Source organism: Mytilus edulis, chromosome 7 (assembly GCF_963676685.1).
Source record: "Mytilus edulis chromosome 7, xbMytEdul2.2, whole genome shotgun sequence".
NCBI lineage: Eukaryota > Metazoa > Mollusca > Bivalvia > Mytilida > Mytilidae > Mytilus > Mytilus edulis.
The window spans coordinates 19,565,718-19,592,363 of NC_092350.1; the positions used below are offsets into that span (position 1 = coordinate 19,565,718).

Genomic DNA, 26,646 nt, shown 5'->3' on the forward strand with positions numbered 1-26,646 from the left:
TATTTTTAAAAGAATTTTATTTTCAGATTTCTGTTGAAACATTTCTGGAAAAATTGCAAAGTATTGATAAATACAGTTAAAGGTATTAACAATTGCAGTAATATATTCCTAAAAAACACAAGAGCAGGACATTCATTGGCTTGCATGCTGTGATAACTCATCTTCAAATTCTAAAAGAAGACTTTGAAAAACATATAAATAACCAAGAAATAAGATTAAAATTATTCTTTTTCTCAATGGTGGATGATTTTTCTACACTTAATATGTATGTAGTAGTAAATATATAGTCTAGATAATCATGAGGAAATAATAATCCAAAATTTAATATTATGAACACTTCTGTGAAGGATTTATAAATTCATTTTGGAGAATTTATCTTCATACAAGATATTTCATAATAAACACTTTATCTTTAAAAGAAATAATTTTCAAAACTATATTTTTTCAATTTCTTCCCTTTCTATCACAAGCTTTTTCAAAACTTCCTTTTTTTCTGTCAACAAACACCAACATCCGGTTTGACAGAACAAAACTCTGTATATTAAATCAGAGGATATTTGCTTATTTTGAAATTTACTTTAAAATTTACTTTAAAAAGACAAGTTATTTATAAACATAACAAGAAGTCTTAACTTTCTACACAAAGCAACGTCATAACACACAATACTATAACAAACAATAAAGGGTATGAAATCAACTGTTTTAATTCCTTTTCAAAGGATGATGTACATTAATGCTTTGTCTGTAATTGTCTTATAAAGGTCTTAAAACACATGAAACACATAAAAAATTAGCTAGATGTTACATAAATTGCACCAGATCAAAGAGTAAATAGCTAGGTGTTTTCTTAAATGTCATATCAGTGTCATGTGATTTTCAAGCAACTTTTGTATCATGATTGTGTGTCAATCTCTTTCAAGCCATTTGTAGAAACAACACGTTAAGCAATTTAAGGCAATTATTAAAACTTGAATGCAATTTTTGCAATTATTATCCGCGCAAATGTTCATTAACGTGCATTAAAACACATTTCACAACTGCGTTCAGGTTTCAAAAAAGCATTCTTACAGTACGAGTCCACAATCTTAACAAATATTAGCCAGTAAGATCGAAGGAAAAATGTACAAGTTGCTGATAACGTAATATCTAATTAAAGAAGACGATTTTTAAATTCCCACATCCATGATCCCCTAAATAATTCACTCATTCAATTACGGGTATATGTATACTATAAGATTGATAATACTGTAAATAAAAGGATTTCATTTTTATAACAAATCAATTTCACTTTTCTTGATAGGAAAAATACTGTTATTGTTTACCTTCTGAATTCACACCTATATTAATTGGTTGATCGCTTAATAAAGACAATTATACACATGCTCTGTAGCTGTTAAGGAGATGGTTGTGTTATTTTTTTATTTGTTCTTTTAAAGGCACATGAAAACCATCTCTATAAGAATCTCATACCAATTCATAATTTCATGAAATAGATATGAGCTCACAACAAAGTGAACAACTATCACTTGTCAATACATGAGGGGGGATAGGAGGGGTCCTAATCCCGAAATCCCAGGCTTAAAAACATGAAATCCCGGGCTTAAAAACATGAAATCCTGAAGTCCTGAATTCGAAAAAAAGATTTCCCAGATCCCGAAACGGTCAATTCCAAAAACCCGAGCTTAAAAACACCCGATCCAGGAGTCCAGATAAAGGTCCTATCCCCCCTCATACATGTAAGCATGCACTGACATTTCAATACAATTTATGTTTGCATTAAAAAATTAATTTAAGAGAGTTTTGTATTTTTAAAATACCAATATGTACCATATACAAATGGCAACATGTCAATAAAAAGTTTAGCTAAGATTAATATTATACGATATTTTCATAGTAAACAATGCCTAGGTATCAATAACTAATACATAAATAACTTTAGGCTATTCCACTGTAACATATATCCCAAGGTTAGAATATAATGGGTAATTTGACACTTGTCACTTAGTGAACTAACAGATATTATAGTTTCTGGTGTATTGTTTCATCCTTATTGTAAAAAGTCAACTGTCTCTTGTTGTTTCAGTATTCTCTATGAATGGTGTCTTCAGGTTGTTTTGATTTACAAAAGGATTTTTGATACAACTAAATCAAAATACATAAATACACAAAGGTATAATTGATAGAAGACAATGTTTCCCATGCATGCCATGTGTGGTAATACAATGTTTGGGAAAGATGAGGTCTGGGTTATTGTGAAATGGAATAGCCTTTAGAGGGTAGATATATAATTATATAAAAATAAAGGAAGATATGTAAAAAGCAACTAGAAAGACAAATGTATATTGATATATACAGATAATAAAGAAAGAAAAATATTTCTATTCGCAAGGTATCAACATATTCTTTTCATTACAGGTCATCATATGCAAGGACTTTTTCACACTATTCATGATTTTCTTTCTTACAGAGTTAGTCCCTTGAACACTATTTTGATTGATTGTTGCGTGCCTAACATTTAGTGACAAAAACATCAAATACCATGAGGACAAAACAATATTTTGTTAAGACTAGAATTAATTGGAGCACAAAGCAATTAAATGTCATATTGCTGTATATTTACTTTAACATGTACATTTCTAAATTAATCAACAAATTGTCACATCAACCTCAATACTTTTTCAATCATTCCTAAATAACAATTAGTTGAAAATGGTACTTTTTAAAGAATATTATGACCTTGGAATAGCAACAACAGCTATAGGTGAAGGAAATTTCTTTTTAAATAAATAAATGACATACATGTAAAAAAGGTCTTTTCTTATATTTCTTATAATAAAAATAAATGTTTGGTATGAGGGAAAGACAGTAAATTAATATGTTGCCTTGACATAACCATATCTCACAAATTGTCATTCCCTATTGGAGCTGGATTTGGACTAATACATAAATAATTATTACAAATATTTGTTCTTGGACTTCTGCACTTCTGTTATCTGTATTTCAGCACTATTATCAAACATGCTATTTGATCTCAATATTGTGTTACCGTCGCACAGCACTCGTTAATCGGAAGAATTTCACAAATTTTGTAACAAGTCCAATTATAAACACCCACAGATTTCTAGCAATGTCACTTCGGGCTACCAATACCCTCCACAAGGCCACTATCACTACTGTATTGAAAATGTATCTAAGGTTTCTCAGGCTGCAAAAAATAACAACATTGTTAAGCTAAGCCATTGGATTGCTGTAATATTGATGTCAACTCCCACATTTCCATTTATTCATGAATTTTATAAGATATATTAACTAGGAACAATTTCAAAAACTGTTGTAACTTTGTGCATGTAACTTTGTGAATATATTCACTCTTCACAGCAATAAGGTAATGCGGTTTGATTGTCAATAAGACATTTATCAATACAAATGGAGAGATAACTAAATATAGGTCTCTGCATGGCTAATCAGCAATAAACGTTAATAAGGTATAAAAATCAATTGATAACAAACATTATAATCGTATACAAGTTAAATCAACTGATACCTTAATTTTTAAGTGTTACATATCCTTTTGTAGATCAAATTTTAAAAGTCTAAAAGAACAAAACAGACAGAGAAAACTGACAATCCTAGTCAATAAGAATTCCAGTGGAACACCCATGTAAGGGATTGAAAACCTAAGAATTAAGTTAAGAAAGGGTTTGCAGGTCTACCATATGTTGTGTTTTAGTAAAGGGTTTGCAGGTCTACCATGTGTTGTGTTTTAGAAAAGGGATTGCAGGTCTACCATATGTTGTGTTTTAGTAAAGGGATTGCAGGTCTACCATATGCTGTGTTTTAGTAAAGAGTTTGCAGGTCTACCATATGTTGTGTTTTAGTAAAGGGATTGCAGGTCTACCATATGTTGTGTTTTAGTAAAGGGATTGCAGGTCTACCATATGTTGTGTTTTACTAAAGGGATTGCAGTTCTACCATATGTTGTGTTTTAGTAAAGGGATTGCAGGTCTACCATATGTTGTGTTTTAGTAAAGGGATTGCAGGTCTACCATATGTTGTGTTTTAGTAAAGGGTTTTCAGGTCTACCATATGTTTTGTTTTAGTAAAGGGTTTGCAGGTCTACCATATGTTGTGTTTTAGTAAAGGGATTGCAGGTCTACCATATGTTGTGTTTTAGTAAAGGGATTGCAGGTCTACCATATGTTGTGTTTTAGTAAAGGGTTTGCAGGTCTACCATATGTTGTGTTTTAGTAAAGGGATTGCAGGTCTACCATATGTTGTGTTTTAGTAAAGGGTTTGCAGGTCTACCATATGTTGTGTTTTAGTAAAGGGTTTGCAGGTCTACCATATGTTGTGTTTTAGTCTGCACTTAATTGGCATTAGATTTTTATTGTTTTCCTTAGTGCACATGTACTTACTTTCTGAGATGAGCTTTAGCTGCTGGTAATCCCGATAGATCCTCATTCAATAAATATTTCTTAGCTCCTAAACAATAAGCCTCTAAGTAAGTCGGCCAATGTAGACCTCGTGGATCAAAATAAAATAACTGAAAATACAATGTATATATTATAGAACTGATTTTCTACATTTCAGCTGTGTAATTCATATAAATGTAATGGCTATGTTTTGTATTAAAAAATATAAATGTTCTTTCAATCATATATTTGGAGTCTTGGGATGAATCTATAGCAGGTATGATTACCATTTGAGTCATAAATTTGATTCTTTCATTCTTCAATGGCAGATATGGTACAAAGATATTTCAAACCCTACTTTTTTCCTTTAACTGATAAAAATCACACTATTTCATAAGGATGAAATGGTGACCTTATATGCTTCTAATGGGTCTTATTGACATTGTTACAGATTTAACACCCATGATAAACTTGTGGCCAAGATGTTATGCCACAAAAATGAAGTATCAATATTTTTTGTACACCAGATCCGGATTTCGACAATAAATGTCTCTTCAGTGATGTTAGGGATCAGAACGGTACAACACATTTGAAACAAAATAATAAATGCAATTTTCAAAACGTTGTCCAAAATCATGTATAAAAGAAGATCCAGTTCAAGTTTAGAATGTATTGAGGGAACCACTGTGAAAGCCTGAAATGGGGGACAAATAGCAATAAGGTGTATATGCCTGTATATGCATGTATACTCCCTTCTAAGTCACTACACAACTTTTGGTATATTTATGATCAGTTTTAAATCTCAATCTCTTCTACTAATATATGTTATGATTGCCAATGAGACAACTCTCCACAAGAGACCAAATGACACAGAAATTAACAACTATAGGTCATCATACAGCCTTCAACAACGAGCAAAGCCCCTACTGCATAATTAGCAATAAAAGTATACTTTCAGGTCAGTTCTAAACCTCAGTTTGATACCTACCCTTCTATCCTCCGGTGACAGTTTACTTTTTAACATGTCTAAGTTGTTGTATGTCCATTCCCAGGAGTGTGTAGTGAAGAATGTCAGAGTTCCCATAGCTCTGTGTAACTTATTGTAGATCTTTACCATTCTACAAAGGTACCAGTATATATAATTAATCAATTCAATAATATATAATCGTCTGTTAGATATCATTTATACCATTTCAATTTTAGGCATATTTGTTTTAGGCTTTCAAATGTCTAGCATTTAAGGTAAGAACTGTATGAATTTATCATCAGATCTTCCATTTGAATTTGTAAACAACAGTCATAGTTCTAACCAAACAAGACGTGATTCACTAATCTTATTCAATAAGGCTGTATTGCATATCAAATTCAAAATTTAAAGAAAAAAATAATAATTTGAAATGAGCCATCATGTAAGTGGAAGTGTCTGATATGGACTGAGATACTGAGGAAAATATTAGATTACCAACTTCTAGAAACTTGAAATAAGTTGTCAATACTGACCCATATGATTTACAGTTTTTTTTCTATAAAAGACTAAATTCAAGTGCTTGTAGACTGAAAACAACTAGAGGTACCTCATATATTGTTTTCTAATTTTAAATAAATCTTTTTTAATTACTAATACTGCTTGTATGCAGACTTAGCAAAACAATGAAATCAAATGTCCACGAACTTGTAAATTTTCCTCAATCCACGAAAATTGATACCCACGAAAATAAATGTATCCACAGTATTGTAATCATGTGATCTCAAGTTAATCTTACCTTGGTCGTTTTCCGAGCATGCAGTAACCCAAGTCAGCAAAATAAGCAGGGATCATATGACTCACAAATATATAATAATCTAGTAGAAATCTGAAAGATAATAAATACTTAATTATTCATATGGTAGAGATCCAAAATGGGTGCATCATTATATTTAATATTAAGCCTATTAACTTTATTTCAAACATTGAATATCAGCTGGGGAGTAAAGTAAAATATATTTCACTATGACTTGCAAATCACAAGCATTTGGTGTATGTTTATTTTTTAAATTGTCAAACAAAACACCAACTATTTTTGTACCTAATGTATTGTAGAATTGCAACTTTTTCGAACTATATGTGTGTTTTGCTCATCTAAATATAAGACGTTGTATGTCTTACCATTACCAAAAAAATGCCTGACTTACATTCTTCACGATGAACTGTAAAATCTACAGGCCCGAAGCTCAACTTTTGAAATTATTTAGTTAAATTCTGTTGGCCTGTAGATATGATTTTTACAGGCCCGAGAGCAATTTTACAAGCCTGGGCTGTATAGGCTGCTGTTCAGCGTGAAGACTGGACTTAGGAATACATACCCAGATTTAGCTATTGGTGCTTTTGGTCTTCTGAAACAGGAATCTAACGGAACTTTCTTCCAAAAATTCATTACTACATTCTCTAGGAAAGATAAAGTATAACATGTGTTATGATTATGAACTTTAAAAACAAAATCAAAACCACAGAATTCTGAAATACCATTAATTCCATCTAATGACACATAATCACACTTTCTAAGATGAACTTGTACAACAAGGTCTATGGACACATTTACTTATTAGCTATTCTGAATTAGATGCACAAAGGCATAAACAATAACATAGGAGGCAAAAAATAAATCAATTTAGTTTACATGAATTAAGCGCTATCATTAGTGGTGATTTTTTTGTAGTTTGCATTTTCATCCATTTTGTATACTGCATTTTGTCTTATTTTTTTGTGTGGAAAACTCCAGAACTTTTTAATAAGTGTGTTATCCTTTAAACAAATTAACAGTGTAAAGTTCAGCATTTAAAGCTAATATTCATGTTATTCAAATGTCAATATTAATTTTTCAAAATTATTTTTATACTTGGTGCCTACCTATTTCTCCCCATGTAAATGGATTTACAGATCCTGAGGTACTGTGGAATATTGGTACTGTACTTGGCTTGTATACTGCTGTGTACCAAGCCATGGTGATCATCATGTTGACTGGTATATCTACTGGAATAATGTCAGCTACTCCCATTGCGTCACAATTCATGTATCGTAAAATTCCTTTACCAGCCTAAAAGTAAACCAGGATAGTTATTACAGAAAATCATGCTTAACATTTTTACAAAAACAACTCTCTTGCAATATCTTAAAATTTATAAAGCATATTTTTCATAAGTACTATTTGAAATGTAGGAAAAAGAGTTAAACTTGTTGATCTGAAGTGTTCTAATGCCCTCTATCTATGCAAATATTTCGTTACCCAAAAAATCATACTAGAAATGTATGTGTGAGAGAAATTACAATGCAATTTTCTGTATTGTTTAAATTTCCAAGGGACATAACTTCTGTAAAATAGTTGATCACTTCTTTTTTCTATCTTATACATGCTAGAAATTGCTGGTATAAAATGTTACCCAATTTAACCCTTAGACTGCTGCATTCATTTCTATTGTACTTTTGTGTATTGCTGAATAAAATTTTAATCACTGATGAAATAAACATGTTCACTTACAATTGCTGTATCTTTGTAAATATTGAATATTCATCAATAAAAGTTATATAAAAAAGTATTGTTAGATTCTGTATTTTTTAGTTGTTTTATTTTTGTGTGAGTCTCGGGTCATTTTTTACCTGTACAGGTGCAAATAGAGGTAAACAAAGGTAAACTTATTTTTTTCATGTTTTATTAACGAATCCATCAATGTAAAAGTATCCATGACTTCAGAATTAAACCAATATAGTTAAAAATCTCTTTTAAGAACTAGTTCCATTGTGATTATCAGAAAAAAAAAGTTTCTTCTCGGACCAACAGCCTTTTTTATGCAAATATTTTCCGGTATTTTCCTCCGACTTTCACTGCGCCGACTTTTACTTCCATGTACAAATATATTTATACGACAAGTTCATTGTTATAGCTTTCATCAATAAATAATCTTGACAAACTTAAAGTTCGAATCTGTCTAGGTCAGTCAATTTTGATTCACATTTGAAAGGCGAAATGATAAACATCGCAAATCCTGTTTCATGTCATCCATTTTGAACAAGGTCTGGGAATCCCCGTGGTTCTCGCTTTAAAAGTCTTCTGTTCGCAGTTTTGATAGAATGTTTCTATTTCCATCTATTATATCTTCTGTTTTCGTCCAAATCTGTTTAATCAGCTGCCGCTGTTAAATCGTTATCATTGAAATACTTCTGAACGTGTTGGCCATTTCTCCAAATAATATCCGCCATTTTGTCAAAATTTTTCACTTTCGGTTTTATCGCTTATAACTGATTTAAAGTCAAGAGACACTCGAAAGAACGCAGATTTTTATCCAATCAGAATCCATACTAGTCGAAACTGCCGCAATCTCATGAATATTGACTCCGCCCATTCCATGGTAACTGTGTAAACAAACGAGTTACGGAAAACGACTATAGTTGCGCGTAGCAGTAGCGGACTGCTTTATCGGAACGACAATAGTCGCGCGTAGCAGTCTAAGGGTTAAGTGTTCTAGAAATGTAGTGTGTGAGTGCTTACAACATTAACAGACAGACAGACACCAAGTATTTTTAGTTCCTCTATCCTCCTTTTTGCGAAAGGGACAAAACATATAAATATCAACAAAATTGATTCTTTTTTAGAAGCTGATTGATTTTTTAATCTTTTTAATTTCAAAGCTTCTAAACTTACTGCCACATAAAGTCCACTTGGTCCATTAAAGTTATCTATCCAACCCTGAAAATATATAAAAAGTATACAAATTCCTGTAGGACACAAAGCAATTACAATAAAGAAAAAAAAATCAATATTATGTTATGGATATATTAAAAAATATTAGATGAAATATTGCAATAGTTGGTTTAAGTTTTGGAAAAAATGTTGATACTATTAATCCTGAGATTGAACACTGAAATTCCTTTAAAAATATCTGTTAAATTTTTGCTGATAATTTTCCATCATATCATTTTCCAAAAAATTACATTATCTCACATTATCGTTACTAACAAAGAGTTACATTAAGCTTTGGAAACACTAATTAAATATTAAGGAATTTTCAGAGTCTAAATTTGACAGACCTTTTTTTCATAAAATATTTAAATATCGATGAAGGTGTAACAATAATTTGCTATTTACTGGCCAAGTTTTTGCTGAGTAAAACCAACGTAACATGTGACCCTACATTTTAAATATGTCTACTTTGCAATTTGTACAGAAAACTTACAGGAAATGGCTCCTTCCATGAAGCACCAACAATAGAAGGACGTAAGATTGCTAGAGGTAGATTTGATCCTTCCTTTATCAACAAATGTTCTGCCAGCTGTTTTGTAAAGGTATATGTATTGGGTTTGTCACCAATCAATTTTGAAGTTATTTGATCAAGCATCTCATCGTCTAACCAACTGTCAACAGAAAAAAGATATTTATATATGAACAACATTAAAACATCTTTATAATAATCATAATAATAACATAATTTACATATTGATTGCCATAAAACAACATTTAGAGTATTTAAATATAAAAATATCAATATCTAATTACTTACCTTTGACTACAATTGTCAATTAGATATTTGCTCATATCAAGATATGTTTTTTGTATCTTATATATATTTATCTGTTGAGATATATCAGGCTAGATCTTATCATTCCTGTATACTAAGTAAGCAATGATTTTTTTAAAATACTAATTATTGCTTATTGCAAACAGAACTGTACATCAGTTTAGGATTGAAATTGTATGACTACTTGAGCTTTGAGTCTTGATTTGGCTATACTTTGGGTCTTTTATGGTTTGATTCACTCTTAAAAATTGTATTAAGAAGCTGAGTGTACGTGGTAACTTACTCTAAAGCATCTATGAGTTTCTGTGGTTCAACACTAGGTTGGTAAACCATTTCTTCTATGAATGGTCGATCACAATTAGCGTATGCTGTTGACACATGAACAAATACCTGAAAAACAATTTACAAATTAAAGTAAAAGTAACAAAAATGATGTACAAAAACAGTGATAGAAACTTAAGCTTGATTTGAGATATCCATTCCACATAATCATGGTAATAATATATAATGTTATAGACCCTTAAACTGACTAGGACTTATCATTGGCATATCCATTTTGTGTGGGTCAAGTTCAGAACGATAGTTATTTAGAGCTTTTTCCTAATGCTCGTAGTTTAACGGTTTTTGACAAGAAAAAAGCTCTAAATGTTTAACAAGTTGTATTTTTTAAAAGTCCATGTGCTGCTGCATGACATCATCACATTGTTACTACTTTTCATGATAATTTTCTGATTTGAACTGTCTTATATTCCATAGATGTTTGGTTTAGACTTCTATAAATTATCAATCATGTATCCTTGACCAGAATAATAACATTTCAAGGTTAAACTTTGTAAATAATACTTACTTCTAGTTTCTTAAAGTTATTACACAGCTGAATCATTTTTCTTACTCCTAAAACATTCATTTCCATGGCAACTCTGAAACAGGATATAATCTGTTATCATCAGTATCAACAAAACAGACAGAAACCAGACTCACTTTGAAACCTGGGTAAAAATTTCATACTTGCTACTTACAATAACACTAAAGTAAAAGCCCTGTATTGGTCAAATTAATCAGATACTGTCAAACATATTTCATGTTCCTTTCTTTTATGTTATAGTTATGAAAGTTCTAAATTAAAAGAATCTCAATAATTATTGAGAAAATTTGTTAAAGGTAATGGCAAAGTGATAGCATTGTTTTCAAAAAAAATAAATATTATGGTCATAATGGTGCAACAGTTCTAAATAATGCTTAAAAAGAAAGTGAAAAAATCTACATTTCATTATTGAATTATGTATTGGAGATACAATGGACCAGTGTTAGTCTGTTAAAAAAATACCTCCAGCCCCCGTATCCATTGTGTCTCTCAATTAAATCATTGTACAATTTTTCCAAAATCCATATAATTATATTAATTATACCATATATTATAAGTAATTTCTGAATACATAAACATGATAAACACTCAATTCTCTTGAATATTGCAGGAACACCAATATTTAATATTAGAAGTATACAGTTGTGTTGATGATTTTAATCTAGACAGAAATGAATAATAATTTGAATGAAATTACAATGTAAAGACATGATTAAGAAATTTGACCACTTCTAATGACAAAAAAAAAGCTAATTAGAACAAACTCTCCAGTAAAAATGTAATATTACTGAAAGAAAAATTATTTTAAGGTGTTTAATTATTGATTTACACTTATTTCATTTATAAACATGTGTTACATAAAAATGTTATTACACAGTTAGAATATTTTTTATTTGAAAACTATAAGATAAATTGGCATAATAGAATATTGTCTCAAAATGTTGGAAAAAAATTACGTACTTATAAATTGTTTAAAGATATTTTTGGAATAGAGATGTATTTGAAGGAAAACATTTCAATACAATATAGAAGTGCATTTGCTAAATTTAGGTGTGGCGTTGCCCCCTTGCGAATAGAAACAGGTTGTTATGAAAACAAAACTGTAATTGAAAGAGTTTGCTTTGTGTGCAATGATAAAGTTGAAGATGAGAAACATGTTATTTTAGATTGTCCTTTATATGCAGATTTACGTGAAAGTTTATTTTATGAAGTTAAAAGAAGTAATGGTGATTTTAATATTTTATCTAATGATGAGAAGTTTATATATCTTTTTAAAAGTACTGATTGTTTTGATATGACCTGCTTTAATATTTTAAGTAGAAGAAATAGTTTTTTATATGCTTAATTGATAACTATGTTTTTACAGACCTGAAATATTTTATAGACATGATAAATGTAGTTTTATAGTTTTAAATAATGGAAATGTTTTATAGACATGATAAATATATAGTTAATAATTTATATTGATTTCTATAGTCTCTCATAATTCTTTATAGAACATTGTAGAATGGCACTTGTATTTTAATTTATAAAATTACTGTTTTATTCAATGTATATGTTACAGTAAATAGGTGAAATTAGGAATTACACGTAATTACTAAACATTTCAGTAAATACCTGTAATCACTAGTCAATTTAGTAATTACATGTATTTACTAGTTGTTTCAGTGATTACAGGTATTTACTGATTTTTTTTGTCATTTTTACAGCTATTTACTAACTTGATATTTTTGTTTAAAAATTAAAGACATAATTCAAGATATCAAATAAGAAAGTAAGGGGTAGGGATTTTTAGGGCTTACTTAAGGATCAAGGATTATAAGGCACATTAGAAGTGCATACACTTCAGTGTTTGTGAATTGAAACTGGAAAATGGTTGTTTTATAAGCTTTGAAACTCCCTAAAAATCATTTTGAGCATGCAAGACAATGATATAAATCCAAAATTGAGAAAAACATTTTTGAGAAATTTATAGGCAACTTAGCCAGCTATTTTTTAAGATAGACATTAGATTATGGCAAACTTGGTTAAATGATCTTGATAATTCTTAAAATCTCATAATTTTGTTATATTAAAATCTCCATCAGGCATACTCTGCATATCAACTTGTCCAATTACATGAGTTAAATTCCTTTTACAAAATAGGTTTAACTACGACTTCTGTTGTCAAACATTTGCGATGAAGCTGACGTGATGGCGTTAAAAGTCACATTTTCATATTTCCGTGTTTTTATGAGTTCTTCAAGACCTCCAACAAAATTTTATCATCGTTTCTTCCTGTATAAGAATGATCTTTTTGTGGATTGAAAAAGTCAACTAAATGGTCCATCCCTTTTGTTTTACTTTCAATGTTGACATTCTTTTCCTTTTCGTCGAGCCTGTGTTTTTTGTCGCAAAAGCGAGACATAGCGAACCAACCTAATAATTCCGTTGCCAGCGGCGTCCACAAATATTCACTCTGTGGTTATATTTTTTAAATTGATAAGTTTTTCAAATTATCCTGGATTTCTACCAAACTTGAACAGAAGCTTCAGTTGTTTATGATCAAAAGAAAAATTTCAAGAAATAAATTTTGCAAAAATAAAATCAAGTTTTTCCGTATTTTACTTATAAAGGGACTTAGTTTTTATGCCAGTTAACATTACATTCACACTGTGGTTAATTTTTTAAAATTTTGATAACTTTCTCAAAATATCCTGGATTTCTACCAAAATTGGACAGACGCTTGTTTATGATCATAAGATAATATCTAGAAATAAACTGAAGTTTGTTTAAAAAAACTATACTTTTTCGTATATTTCTTATTTAAACGGACTATTTTTTTCTAGTTAACATAACATACACTCTGCAGTTAAAGTTTAGATTTCATAAACCATCCTGAAATTTAAACAAATTTTGATAGAAGATTCTACAGAACTAGTCAAAAGATAGTATCTAGAGGAAAATTATAAATATTTTTTTTCCTATTTTTGTTGGGCCTGCGACTCACAGCAAAAGTAGGCGAGACACTGGGTTCTGAAAAACCCTTAAAATTTCAATAGCTGAATACTCACTGATTTTCTAATTAGTATTACCAAGGATTTGTATACAAATCCTTGGTTTTACCATAACTTTTGATCAGTTGACCATATTACAACATTGTTTTAACAGTTAGTAAATAGGTGTAAAAATTCATTTTAAAATCAGTAATTACCAGTTTTAGGAATTACTTGTATTTACTAAGTGCATCAGGAATTACATGTAATTCCTAAATTTTAGTAATTACACGTAATTCCTAATTTCACCTATTTACTGTAACATATATATTATGATGATTGTATTATATGTATTGCAAGTGGTGAGACTTTAATAAAATATTGAATCTGAATCTGTAAAGATATGAAATGTTCTTAATTTCTTTTAATATATATGAACCAGATGATAATTATCAAAAAATCGTGATACATTCTTGTTGCAAAAATATCAGTGATTACAGAAACAAAAAGTAAAAAGTAAAAACAGTGAATTTAACTACAGATCGTTAACTCTTTAACACATAATTTACTTCAAGGAAAGAAAACCATAGTCATTGCAAACCCTAAAATTATGTTTTTAAACAAATTCCAATATGGAAAAGAAATCAGTAATTAAGACAATTCAAATGGGTTAAATTCTTTTTTTCATAGAACCAACTTTTACAAGTGGAAGATTCCAAAGAACACAGCTGTTATGGGTTAATTCCATCTTTAGAAAAGTCATGTGTATTAACTGAGAACAGTAATTTGATTTTTTTAGTTCCTGAATTCTTTATGTAATGTTTATTTTATCTAGATCCATGAACATTAATATTCCAATATATATTTTCAAATGAACAAATAGAGAGCAAGCTACTTTAAAGACAACAGATATCAAAAACTTCTAACAGTTGAAAATCACAGTAATAAAGAAATAAATGTCATTGAATAAAAGTAGAAGAAAAAATCCTGAATCATTACTATACATCTAGAAAGATCGACTAAATCCACAAATAGCAAGATCACTCTGCAAGATAATTCACTGATTAGTAGAAATAATCTAAATAAAATATTGTGTTATTTTCTAACATGTTAGTTAAATGAAGCAGAGCAAAAAAAAAAAAATTCTGTCACCCAAAATTTAAAAAAATATTTTTACATTAAAAAAATAATGCTTCTTAACCGTTAACATCAGTAGATATGCAAATACAATATATCAGATCGTCATGATGGTATTATGTTTGTCAAATCTAAATATTTGTTTTCTGTTTACATTTTCCCATTGACAAAAATCATGTCATCAATTAACAAATTAATATGTTCCAATAAATCATACATGTAGGTTACATGATTAAAATGAATGACAGAAATATTTGCGTGCAGGCATTTAAAACATGTGGCCATCTAAAAATAACTAAATAATAAACATAAATAATCATCAATCAACATGAACTAAATAAAGGTCTTTAGACAAACCTTCTATAGACCTAACAGGAATTTTGATTGCACATGACGTCGCTTACTGACTTATAAGGGATAAAATTTAACAAAAGCGCAGTAGCCATTATCCTTAAAATATTGTGGATACATTTATTTTTTGGGGGTACCAATTTTCGTGGATGGAAGAAAAAGATTTCATAGTTTTGCCAATGTCTGCATACATGCCTAAAGGAAACTTGTTATTTGTTGGACATATAAATTCATGGTTTACCTGTAACGTGACGGTACCCAAATTGCACCTATTTTGACAGTTTTTTCACCTACGTTTTTTTAAGATCAAGTAAAATATGTCCATACTGTGTTTATTTTGTAGCCCTATCCTTCTTCATTGTATAGGTACACTAATTTGATTTTTAATCCATATTGAGTCCATAAAAAAAATGGGTTTGAATCAACTTCCAAACTATCCAGGATTCTGTAATGAGGAGTACCCAAATTGCATCCATGCTTAAATTCACATCGTCAAAAGTCTAATAACCGAGCTTTTGTTTAATTTCTTCAAATATTTTGAACAATTGGATATGAGTCCATGCTTACTCTTCATATTTTACAAAATGGATGCTTATAATATAATGTTTTTGCTAATTTTAAAAAGATGACGTTTTGATGACGTCGTACGATGACGTTTTCGAACATTTTGCTTTTTCAGTAAACAGTCCATCTGTTGATAAATACTGTGAACGTTTTGTGTATATCTAAATATGTTTACCTATGTTGAAAGACGTGCATAGTATCAAATAAAAAAAATACAAATTGTTTAGTCTCTAGGAAATGTTGTAAGATTTCCGTTGCTATTTTTTCTAAATACATGTAGGTGCAATTTGGGTACTCAGTGCAATTTGGGTACCCTTACGTTACCCATGAAATCCACGAAAACTGGTACAACATGAATACTAATGAATCCACAGTACTCTATTTGCCAATTCCCTACTTGATACTGCTGTTTCGATCTTTCAAAACAGTTTGGTTCCCTAAAGCTTTTGTAGTCTGGTTCTTTAACTGACCAATCTTAAATTGCTGCCTATGATATACATAATTTTAACAAATTTTAAATGAAAAAAAAACCTATCATGACTATTTATATCAGAAGGTTTTAGCCTAACAAAATATTACATGTAATTGAATGATTTGATTATGCTCTTTCTCCAAGCTTCTTATTTTCAATGAAACTCTGTCTAAGGGAAACAACTGAAAAAATGTTTTCTAATTACTGTAAATTCAGAAATAATTGGGATGTTTTTATTAATGCAAAAAATGTGACAGGGTTGTAATTGCAATACACATGATACATGTAATTTAAACTCACACTTTGAAATTTATGTATGACAATGTATGAATTAAACAGAATTTGTCTCAATATGCAAAAATTAATAGTCTAAAATAACAAAATTGCAATAATGAATGCACACACATGACACAATAAATTTCTGAATTTACAGTGCATGGTCAAATATGGAATTGGCAAATGGACTATTGGGCCTGTATATTCTCTGGTTTTGAATCGAACAGTCCATTTTACAAAGTTATATTAAAGCAGCATAGCAAATAATGTTGAAATTTATCCCTGTATTTTAAGTGCAGCTTTTCTTTTACCTTAATGCAGAGCCTGATTTGGCACTGCTTGAATCTATTTCCTCACTGTTACTGAAAATACAGGCATATTGTGCTAATGAATATGACACAAACCACAGGTACAATACACAATACATGTATATCTAGCAATAACATGTAGCTGTATGCTATAAATATATAAATACCTACTAAATTTATATATTTTAATAAAAGCATGTTCAAATGCCATAACACACAAACGTCTACATGTACAAAAGCTGAATTTTACTGCAGGTATCATTGAATTCTGGCAGGAATTAAGCTATATTTGATGACACAGCTGCTTACCAAAAATGGTTAGACGATTTCAAACATTTACAGACATACAACAAACATATACTGTAGACAGAACAAGAATGACTCTCATGGCTGATCAATGACTTAAACAGTTAAAAACTATTTTGTACTTAATTTCTGTTGATGTTTGAATTTATCCATATGGTGTTTCATGCACACAGAATTGTTTTTCATGCGACTTTGTTTGTCTGATTTGTAAAACTGACAACATTTTATTGAGTGTTTTATTATCTGGATTGATTTATCATGTGTTTTGTCCCCACAACTGATCCTGATATAAAGATTGATTATGCTTATAAATATGCTTGTCCCATGTCAGATACCTATTTTCTAATTAGTGAAATTTGTTACATACTTTTCATTTTATGCAGTGATTTGGTGTTGATCCTGTATCTCAAGTTACATTTGTTTGAATCATTTATAAGTTGTTTAGATTATGAGGAATTTAATGTTTCCAAATAGTACTGATACATGTAAATTGTTGAAGACCACACACTGACTTCTTTAATCTTATATCATTTCAAGATGTACTTTTGTTGGTAGGTTGCTCTCTATTTGATATAAATGTAGTTAGTCTAATTGGTTTACATTTTATCATAGATCTGTTACTCAGTTCCCTAGTGTCCAGTATGTTGGTTCAACATGTTGGACTATGATATCCATTTTTTTTATTTTATTTGTGTCTGTTTGTTATATGTCCTCTTATTTTGGTGTAAACATAACATATCAAGTCAGGAGCCTTTAATTTAGTAGTTGTCGTTTTTTTATGAGTTACATATTTGTTTTGTTCTTTTACATACATAAATAAGGCCGTTAGTTTTCTCATTTGAATTGTTTTACATTGTCTTATCGGGGCCTTTCATAGCTGACTATGTGGTATGGGCTTTGCTCATTGTTGAAGGCCGTACAGTGACCTATAGTTAAGTTCTGTGTCATTTGGTCTCTTGTGAAGAGTTGACTCATTGGAAATTATACCACATCTTCTTTTTAGTATATACCCACTACTGTCATGACTGTGTACTACTTTAACAGAGTGATATTCAAGAGTCACAATGTGCATGTGATAGCTTTTAAGGCATACATGAAGCCAAGACCATGAAAGCCATACACAAATGGAGGAGAAATGCATTCAATAATGTATACAGCTAAATAGCCTACAATGTCCAAAGACTTTTACATATATATCCCTTTCCAAAAACTAATTTCCAGAACCATGAATTTAACCAAAAAAAGTTTTTTCCCACTGAAGAAAGGTTGAATGGTACCAATCAATGAAGGGAATCAATGACAAGTAATCAGAAAATTATTTATTTTTTAACAAGACAAATTCACACACATTTTCTGTTTTATAATTGAGTTGGGTTACCAATGTATTGTAAACAAATACAAGTTAAAACTATGTGAAATGGGAAATATTAAAATTTGATATTCAGAATAAGTGATTTTGACTTTTTAAAATATTTTGTTGCATTAAAATTCGATTAAACATCCTTTAAGAAACATATTATGTGGTAGTTCACAGGAATTAAATGTACTTCACTAAACCAGCAGAACTTATAAGAAATTATTATTTTCAGTCGTGTTCATGATTCTGGAAGACCTGTAGCTAGCTACATGTACATGTGTTATATATAGAAACACTTTTCACCATGTTCTTATTCATTTGAAAATCTATAACCCTTATATCACAACCAAAAAAGTTACAATCACCTTGGGTGGTCTGTACTCAAAGATACCAATAAAACTTAGTGGTATATAACTAACCTAAGAGGTTCATCAAATCGTATTGTAGCAGCACTATGGAACACAATGTTGACTTGGTTCTCCAATAACTCCACATTTTCTTCACTGATACCCAGACCTTCCTGTGTTATATCACCATGTATTGGAATCAGCTTTTTGTCAAAGTTTGGATTTTCAGCTCTGACTTTGTCAAATACCTGGAAAAAGTGAATTGATGTTTCTTAATATTAAAATAAAAGGGATGTTGTATGATGGACAGTGTAAAAATATTCACAACAGACTAGATATTGTATGGTAACACAGATGATGACAAATAAAGAAGATACATTCTATTTCAAATATGAGTCAATAGTGTGTCTCATTTTGATTTATGTTTCAGTTTTTACCAGATACTCTTGTAATCATATTGTTAAATGCAGCATACATGTACATGTACTTTTATTCAAAGTTAAAAGAAAGATATACATGTATTTTAAAAAAACGCATATCTACAAGATCTTCAATGTACATGCACAACAATCTAATACACATTCAGAAATGGTTCTAGCATGTAGGCAAAATAATCTAGTTCAATCTGTACCATCAATTTTTATTTCGAATAACCAATTTTCTTAAATTGAAATACCAGAAGACAGACAGCTGATATTGATTGTAAAAGATTTTAAATCTAAAATACATTATATACAGGTACAAACATTAACATGGAAAATAGCCTTGAATATAATACATAATTGATCATGATGGTGTATATTTATTTAATCCTTAAACAAATTGAAAAGATTTTAAAATTTATAATCTGATCAATAAACAAGATAAATATATTTATATATATCATACATTGTCATATATGTCATTTAATGTGTACACAAATGTAAGTGAATCAATAATTTAAAGGAAAAAATATTTTTGGCAATTTCACAAGTTATGAAATTATTATACACTGTATCAATATTTCTGTAATATAACTAAAAAAAATATGTGGGTATAATAATTCATAAGACATCGACCCAACAAGACAATGGCATTAAATATGTACAGGATGTACAGTACATTTGTAAAACATTTAAGATTATTCACGGCTAAATCTGGACCCCTTTTTATTTTAGTTCCAGTTTTAAAACAATGCAACTGCTTGGACAAGTACATGTATGATTATCTTGAGAAATGAGTTAGACCCTGTTTACACTGGTACAAATGTATGAAGTTGAATCGATCCTTTTTTGGATCGATCTTAAAAAGACCAGTCCGCGTTTACATTGCACAAGCAAGATCGATCATTTTGCTCATGTTGACTTATTTGTAGATCTTACCTTGCTGAACATTATAGCTGTTTTAAGTTTATCTCTATCTATAATAACATTCAAGATAATAACCAAAAACCGCAAAATTTACCAATTAAGGGGCGGCAACCCAACAACCAGTTGTCCTATTCATCTGAAAATTTCAGGGCAGATAGGTCTTGACTTGATAAACAATTTTATGCATGTCAGATTTGCTCTAAATGCTTTGGTTTCAGAGTTATAAGCCAAAATCTACATTTTACCCCTATGTTCTATTTTAAGCCATGGCGGCCATCTTGGTTGGCTGGTCGGGTCATCGCAAACATTTTTGGAACTAAATACCCCAATGATGTTTGTGGCCAAGTTTGGTCAAATTTGGCCCAGTAGTTTTAGAGGAGAAGATTTTTGTAAAAGTGAACAGACGACGCTGGACGACGGACGCCAAGTGATGAGAAAAGCTCACTTGGCCCTTTGGACCAGGTGAGCTAAAAAAAATGGTTCACGATTTTAGTCCTTCAGGTAAGTTATATGTAAGTAATGATGGAAGATCTTTATATATTGTATCTAAAGTCACTAGGACACTATGTAACTAATAATATCCCCTCTTTTCAAAGCATAGGCATAATTACTGACTTGACAGTAAGGTCTACAGATATTTCAGACATTTTGTCACTCTACAAAAGTACATGGTGTATGCATGTACTTACAGGAGTACAGGAGGTTTCAATGACAGTCAACATCTTCACTTACTGCAGACTGTTAGATTTCTTGCACAGTTAACACATAGACATACATACTAATAACATACATGACATATGCATGACGATGATGTACATGCATAATTATTTGAAAATGGGATATTTTTGTCACGGTGAACACATATATACATGCAGACTTCTAATACGTTCAGGTATTTCACATCCAATTTTTTATGGTAATATTCTTTATAAAGCACAAAGGTGTCAGTATTCACCTCAGAAACTTACAAAACCTTTGAATAGACTTATTCAGAAGGGATATAATTACGATACTGTTGTCAAATCATTAAAGATTGCATATTTTGGCGTTAATATTGAGTCACTGATAAGGTCTTTGCATCGGAACTAAACACATTTATTCTAAAAACAGTTGTTGGCATGACACGGGTTATGTTCTTCTCATATATGTTATGATGGTATAATACTAAACCCCTAACGGGAAGGATTGTGCCTGATGTTCATATGATGAAATCATAATCTTTCAGTCAGTTTAATTGAAGTCTGGAGCTGGCATGTCAGTTAACTGCTAGTAGTCTGTTGTTATTTATGTATTATTGTCATTTTGTTTATTTTCTTTGGTTACATCTTCTGACATCAGACTCGGATTTCTCTTGAACTGAATTTTAATGTGCGTATTGTTATGCGTTTACTTTACTACATTGGTTAGAGGTATAGGGGGAGGGTTGAGATCTCACAAACATGTTTAACCCCGCCGCATTTTTGCGCCTGTCCCAAGTCAGGAGCCTCTGGCCTTTGTTAGTCTTGTATTATTTTAATTTTAGTTTCTTGTGTACAATTTGGAAATTAGTATGGCGTTCATTATCACTGGACTAGTATATATTTGTTTAGGGGCCAGCTGAAGGACGCCTCCGGGTGCGGGAATTTCTCGCTACATTGAAGACCTGTTGGTGACCCTCTGCTGTTGTTTTTTATTTGGTCGGGTTGTTGTCTCTTTGACACATTCCCCATTTCCATTCTCAATTTTATATCATGTACATACATATGTAATTATCCCAAAATGAGAGATTTCTGTCACACTAAACATATTCACTTACTGGAGACTGTGAGATTTCTGTGATCCTTTGATGACAGTCTTGAGATTTCTTAGGTCGTACTAATAAATACAGATTTCCAACATTAGGACAACTCCTTAACAGTTTTTCTAACAGGACTTTGCCAATAAAACCTGTTGCTCCTGTTATGAAAACATTTTTATCTGTATAATACTCTGAAACTGTTGGATGAAGTGATGCCATTGTTAATTTTTAAACCAGTTATATCTTTGTCTGCAGGAATGTTAGAACCTGAAAAAAGAAAATACTATGAAATATTTACATTTTAGAATGTTTTAATTTCAACCGATTATCATGATTATCCAACACTAATTTCTGTGTCATTTGGTCTTTTGTGGAGAGTTGTCTCATTGGCAATCATACCACATCTTCTTTTTTTATAATACATAGAAACAACAGGCACAGTCTGTCTCTAACATAATACCTGTTACTTGACCATACTAAGGTAGCCCACTACGAAATAATCAACAACAAACAATTAACAAGTGGTGTTTCCTTTCTAGGGAAATAACAATAGGAAATTCAATAATAAGTCCTGCTTGTGTTTCCTCTGTAAGGAAATATCTATAGGAAGTTCATTTTTTACACGTACAACTGCACTTTAAACTTATTATTGTAATACATTGTAGACCTGTTTATAATCAGTGTCATGTAAAATCTGTTGAAACTTCAGTATACAACACTGTACAACATGTACAAGTGACAAGGTGTTTTAAAATAAAATGTATACTTGTATGTTGTAGAACAGTACATAACGTGGTCACACTACAATCGTAAACATACATGTATTTTAGATGTAATTCAGTGTTAAACTACAATGTAAACATATTGTAATATGAGTGGAGAAACATAACACCAACCTCTTTACTTATGAATATACTGCAGAATGAAAATGTTGGGGATTTCCAAACTTTGACTGCATTAATATTCAATTCAGAAGGTTACACGTGCACCAAGAAATCTTATATGTATAACGAGTTGAAAGATTCCCATACATTGTATCTTTTGAGTTGTTTTTTATGAATGAGTTACAATGGTTGACCCAGGGTCATTTGGCGTAAACAATGTCACCTAATAATCAGTTCTTACTATGATATAATTATAACATAAGCAGTGCGACAGGAAAGTGCAGGAATTCTAAATTGACAAAACCACATTGTTTACATACTGTACACATTCTCCATTTGTACTCACACATTGTATTCAGAAATCCAATCTTTGTAAAGAGTTTTTTTCACGGAAAAGTCAACATGCGGTGAAATAAAAAATATATTTTTCAAATTTAAAGTCAGTTGTCAAATTAGTTTGTTGTTGGCATTAATGATGGGTAATTGGTATGGGCATAGGAGAATCCAGGGGGGGCCTTTCATGGGAAAAATTTGGTTGATTATATATGTAGGAAATCACTGAAGCATGACTGGAGAGGACCCCCTTAGGTCAGTCAGCAGGCCCCCCTTATGAAAAATCTGAATCCCCACTGATGGGTGTCTCACAAACTGAATCTACTGCAGAGATTCCATCATTGTATGTCCATACCTCAAAGAATGTTGTGTCAGTTAAAGATCATTTCAATGTATATTGCAACATAATGTTCTGTACTATCAAAGATTGACTTAAATGCCTTAGTTACAAATATGTAAAAAAAAGAAGATAAAACTGGTTGATAAAATGTACTGCTGACTTTGTTTACCCCTGATTGAAACAAAAGTGATAAGACATAACTCTACAATTGTGTACTATCAATCTAACTATAGTTACAGTTCAAGTTTTTGATAAAATGCGTTTATCAAGCTTTACCTTATACATGTTATAGCATTTATTCCAAGCGCAGGGCATGTTATATATGACATGCTACATGTACAATGTAGGCTTGACTTCAGTAGTTCTTGTGACCTTTTGTAACATGTAAAAGTGCATTGATCTCTGGACATTTTGATAACATGCATTAATGATAATAACTGTTACTGATAACATGGATAAAATTCTCTGATAAAACTATCAATATGTTCAGTTTCTTACCTACTTTAATGACACATTGTCAGATTTAATATGAAGGTCAATCATATTGCAACAAACAAACAAGCCTAAAGGGCATTAAATAGTGACACATGTAGAAAGAGAAGTGACTCTTTACATGAATAATTTGAATGCATATTCATGTTAGCCCTTTGAAATCCCCCTTTTTTGGTGTCATGTTTGATGGTAAAATTGTTAAGGCTAAATATAGTTTGATAATCATTATAAAGGAAACATGAATATTTTCTTGCCTAGTGTGGAAACTGATTAATAAATTTATAGAGGTATTTCCAGACTAAACCAACAATAATATATATTAGGGAGATTTAAATTCCTAATTAAAAAAAAATATGTATATTTGACATGTTTGAGAGATTTCCAGATTAGTTTTTTTTAAATATTGGTGTACAGTACATTGTACATGTAAGTCTGGCATTTATAAAATATATTGTTAAGTTATTTCAGTACCCAAAATTGGGTACTGAAATAACTGAAATAACTTAACAATATATTTTATAAATGCCAGACTTACATGTACAATGTACTGTACACAATCTGAAAGGAAAATTCCTTATAATTACTCAACTGTTTTTTTTGTAACTAATGCCAACCTTTACAATATATTTTATAAATGCCAGACTTACATGTACAATGTACTGTACACAATCTGAAAGGAAAATTCCTTATAATTACTCAACTGTTTTTTTTGTAACTAATGCCAACCTTTTTAATTTTTATCTTATCTACCATGATAAATGGGTTACTTTTTATACTATGCAGATCCTTTTCAAAATAATAAAAATTATTGTTTTCTTTCTCCAACAGATCAGATTTATCAACCTGGCACATTTACTCTGGAAATGCCAGACCACTGTTACGGTAGATACATGAACATGTATATGTACTATGTCATCCAAAAATGGTGCTGCAAATGATTTTAAAATATCTTCAAAATGACATGGTTGAGAAATGAATTCCGACCCTGCTTCAATTTTTCTATAACAAGTTAATAATGAATCAAACATTACTGGTCCGTCTAATACTTAGCAATTCAAAGTTTTAAAAAGTTTTGAAATTTTAGCATGTTTAGATTTTTGGAATTTTGATCAAAGTTTTAAAATATCAAATTTGCAAATTGTGTAAAGTTTTGAAATTTTGATCAAATAATTAAAATAATAAAATTCTGAATATCTTTAATAAAGGAGTATGTTTGGTAAAGTCCTAAAATGGCCCCCATTTTTAGCGTCAATTTCAAATTCGGATTTATTGACCAATATCACAATGAATTATAGCTTATACAGTGACTAGATAGGAAATAAGCCATTTTGTTGAAAATTTTACGTTTTTGCGTTTCATTATGACGTCACAAGTTGCACTCATATTGATTTTTCACGAAAAAATTAATGAAAATGGGTAAATTTTCCATAGATTATTAGATAGGAAACATAGAGCGCATACGTCGACAACAAAGATCTTTTAATATAATGTTTGTGAAGACATTTCACATGTTTTATTTGAATATTAAGTTTGTCGACGCCTGCGCTCTATCTTTCCTGGTCCTTAAATTGGTTGAAATCCAGCAGTTTTTGTCAAATTTCACCAAAACCCTTTATTTTGACCAATTTGGGATGTAAAAATCAACGTGTTAGAATAAAATTTTGACAAAAACAGTTCTGTTAATCTTTCTCACGTGTATTTAAGGCAACTTAAAACATTTATTGTCTTGTAACTATGAACTTTATAATTGGGGCCAAATATGGCCCTTACCGAACTTACTCCTTTGACAGTTAAAAAATTTGATCAAACTTTGAAAATACTAAACCTAACGTGCAGTTTTGATCATTTAAATTTTCGAAAGTTTGATTTTTTAAACCCCCCTTTTCTAGCATTTGGCACCCCACCCCTTGTGAGCGCTTTATCGAACTGAAAGTTTTGTGGGCAACATTCCCTGAAATCTTGAAGAGCAATCTCTTTTCACAACGAGTTATTTATCAATTGGTAACATACTAGAATATATATTTAATAATCAGCTTGCACAGTTGCAACACTGTACATGCTGTAGCAACAAGAAAAACATTGTGACAAGGGAGACAACTCTAGTCAAAACATACAAGGAATTTTTTGCATGTTTTAACGTTAAAAGCAAAGACACATTTTGTCATGAGTGTCAGTCCTTGTAGTTATGTATTTGGCTGGTAATCAAGTTTAATAATATGATCGTTTGCAGACGTTGCATGTTACAATTAAAATTAAAATAAATGAACCGGTGACGATGACCCAACCCACTTACCAGACACACGCTTTTGACAATCCCAACATGATTAAAAACCTAACTCCTTCAACATTTGTCTTTCTCAAGTCCTTCTTTATTCATTAAACTTGTTATATACTTACTGTCTGTTTATTTTCATTCTCAATTTAAGCTTTTTGGCATGGTTTACTGAAGGGATACCCCAGCATCAGAGTTCAGAGTTCAAAAAGGAAAGTTTGTAATGCTAGATCCACTCTGATTGGTTAATGTTCATGAAACCACTGCATGGATTTCCGT

At 30.6% G+C, this 26,646-nt stretch overlaps 1 protein-coding gene across 2 annotated transcripts; it reads right to left on the bottom strand.

Annotated features, from left to right (window-relative positions):
- LOC139480968 (fatty acyl-CoA reductase 1-like) lies at window positions 1–26,634 on the bottom strand. Of its 2 annotated transcripts, XM_071263962.1 has the most exons (14): window positions 26,493–26,631; window positions 22,065–22,313; window positions 18,993–19,168; window positions 16,914–16,964; window positions 10,810–10,882; window positions 10,246–10,352; window positions 9,621–9,798; window positions 9,089–9,133; window positions 7,300–7,486; window positions 6,756–6,837; window positions 6,176–6,265; window positions 5,401–5,530; window positions 4,416–4,543; window positions 1–3,205 (listed from the first exon to the last, which is right to left on the bottom strand). In XM_071263962.1, the coding sequence occupies exons 2-14, from the start codon at window positions 22,263–22,265 to the stop codon at window positions 3,043–3,045; spliced, it is 1,611 nt and encodes a 536-aa protein (XP_071120063.1). In that variant the 5' UTR covers window positions 22,266–22,313; window positions 26,493–26,631; the 3' UTR covers window positions 1–3,042. The 2 variants fall into 2 exon arrangements, with proteins under 2 accessions (XP_071120063.1, XP_071120064.1); XM_071263963.1 differs by lacking the exon at window positions 16,914–16,964 and having other exon boundaries at window positions 26,493–26,634.
- Window positions 26,635–26,646: the final 12 nt, after the last annotated feature.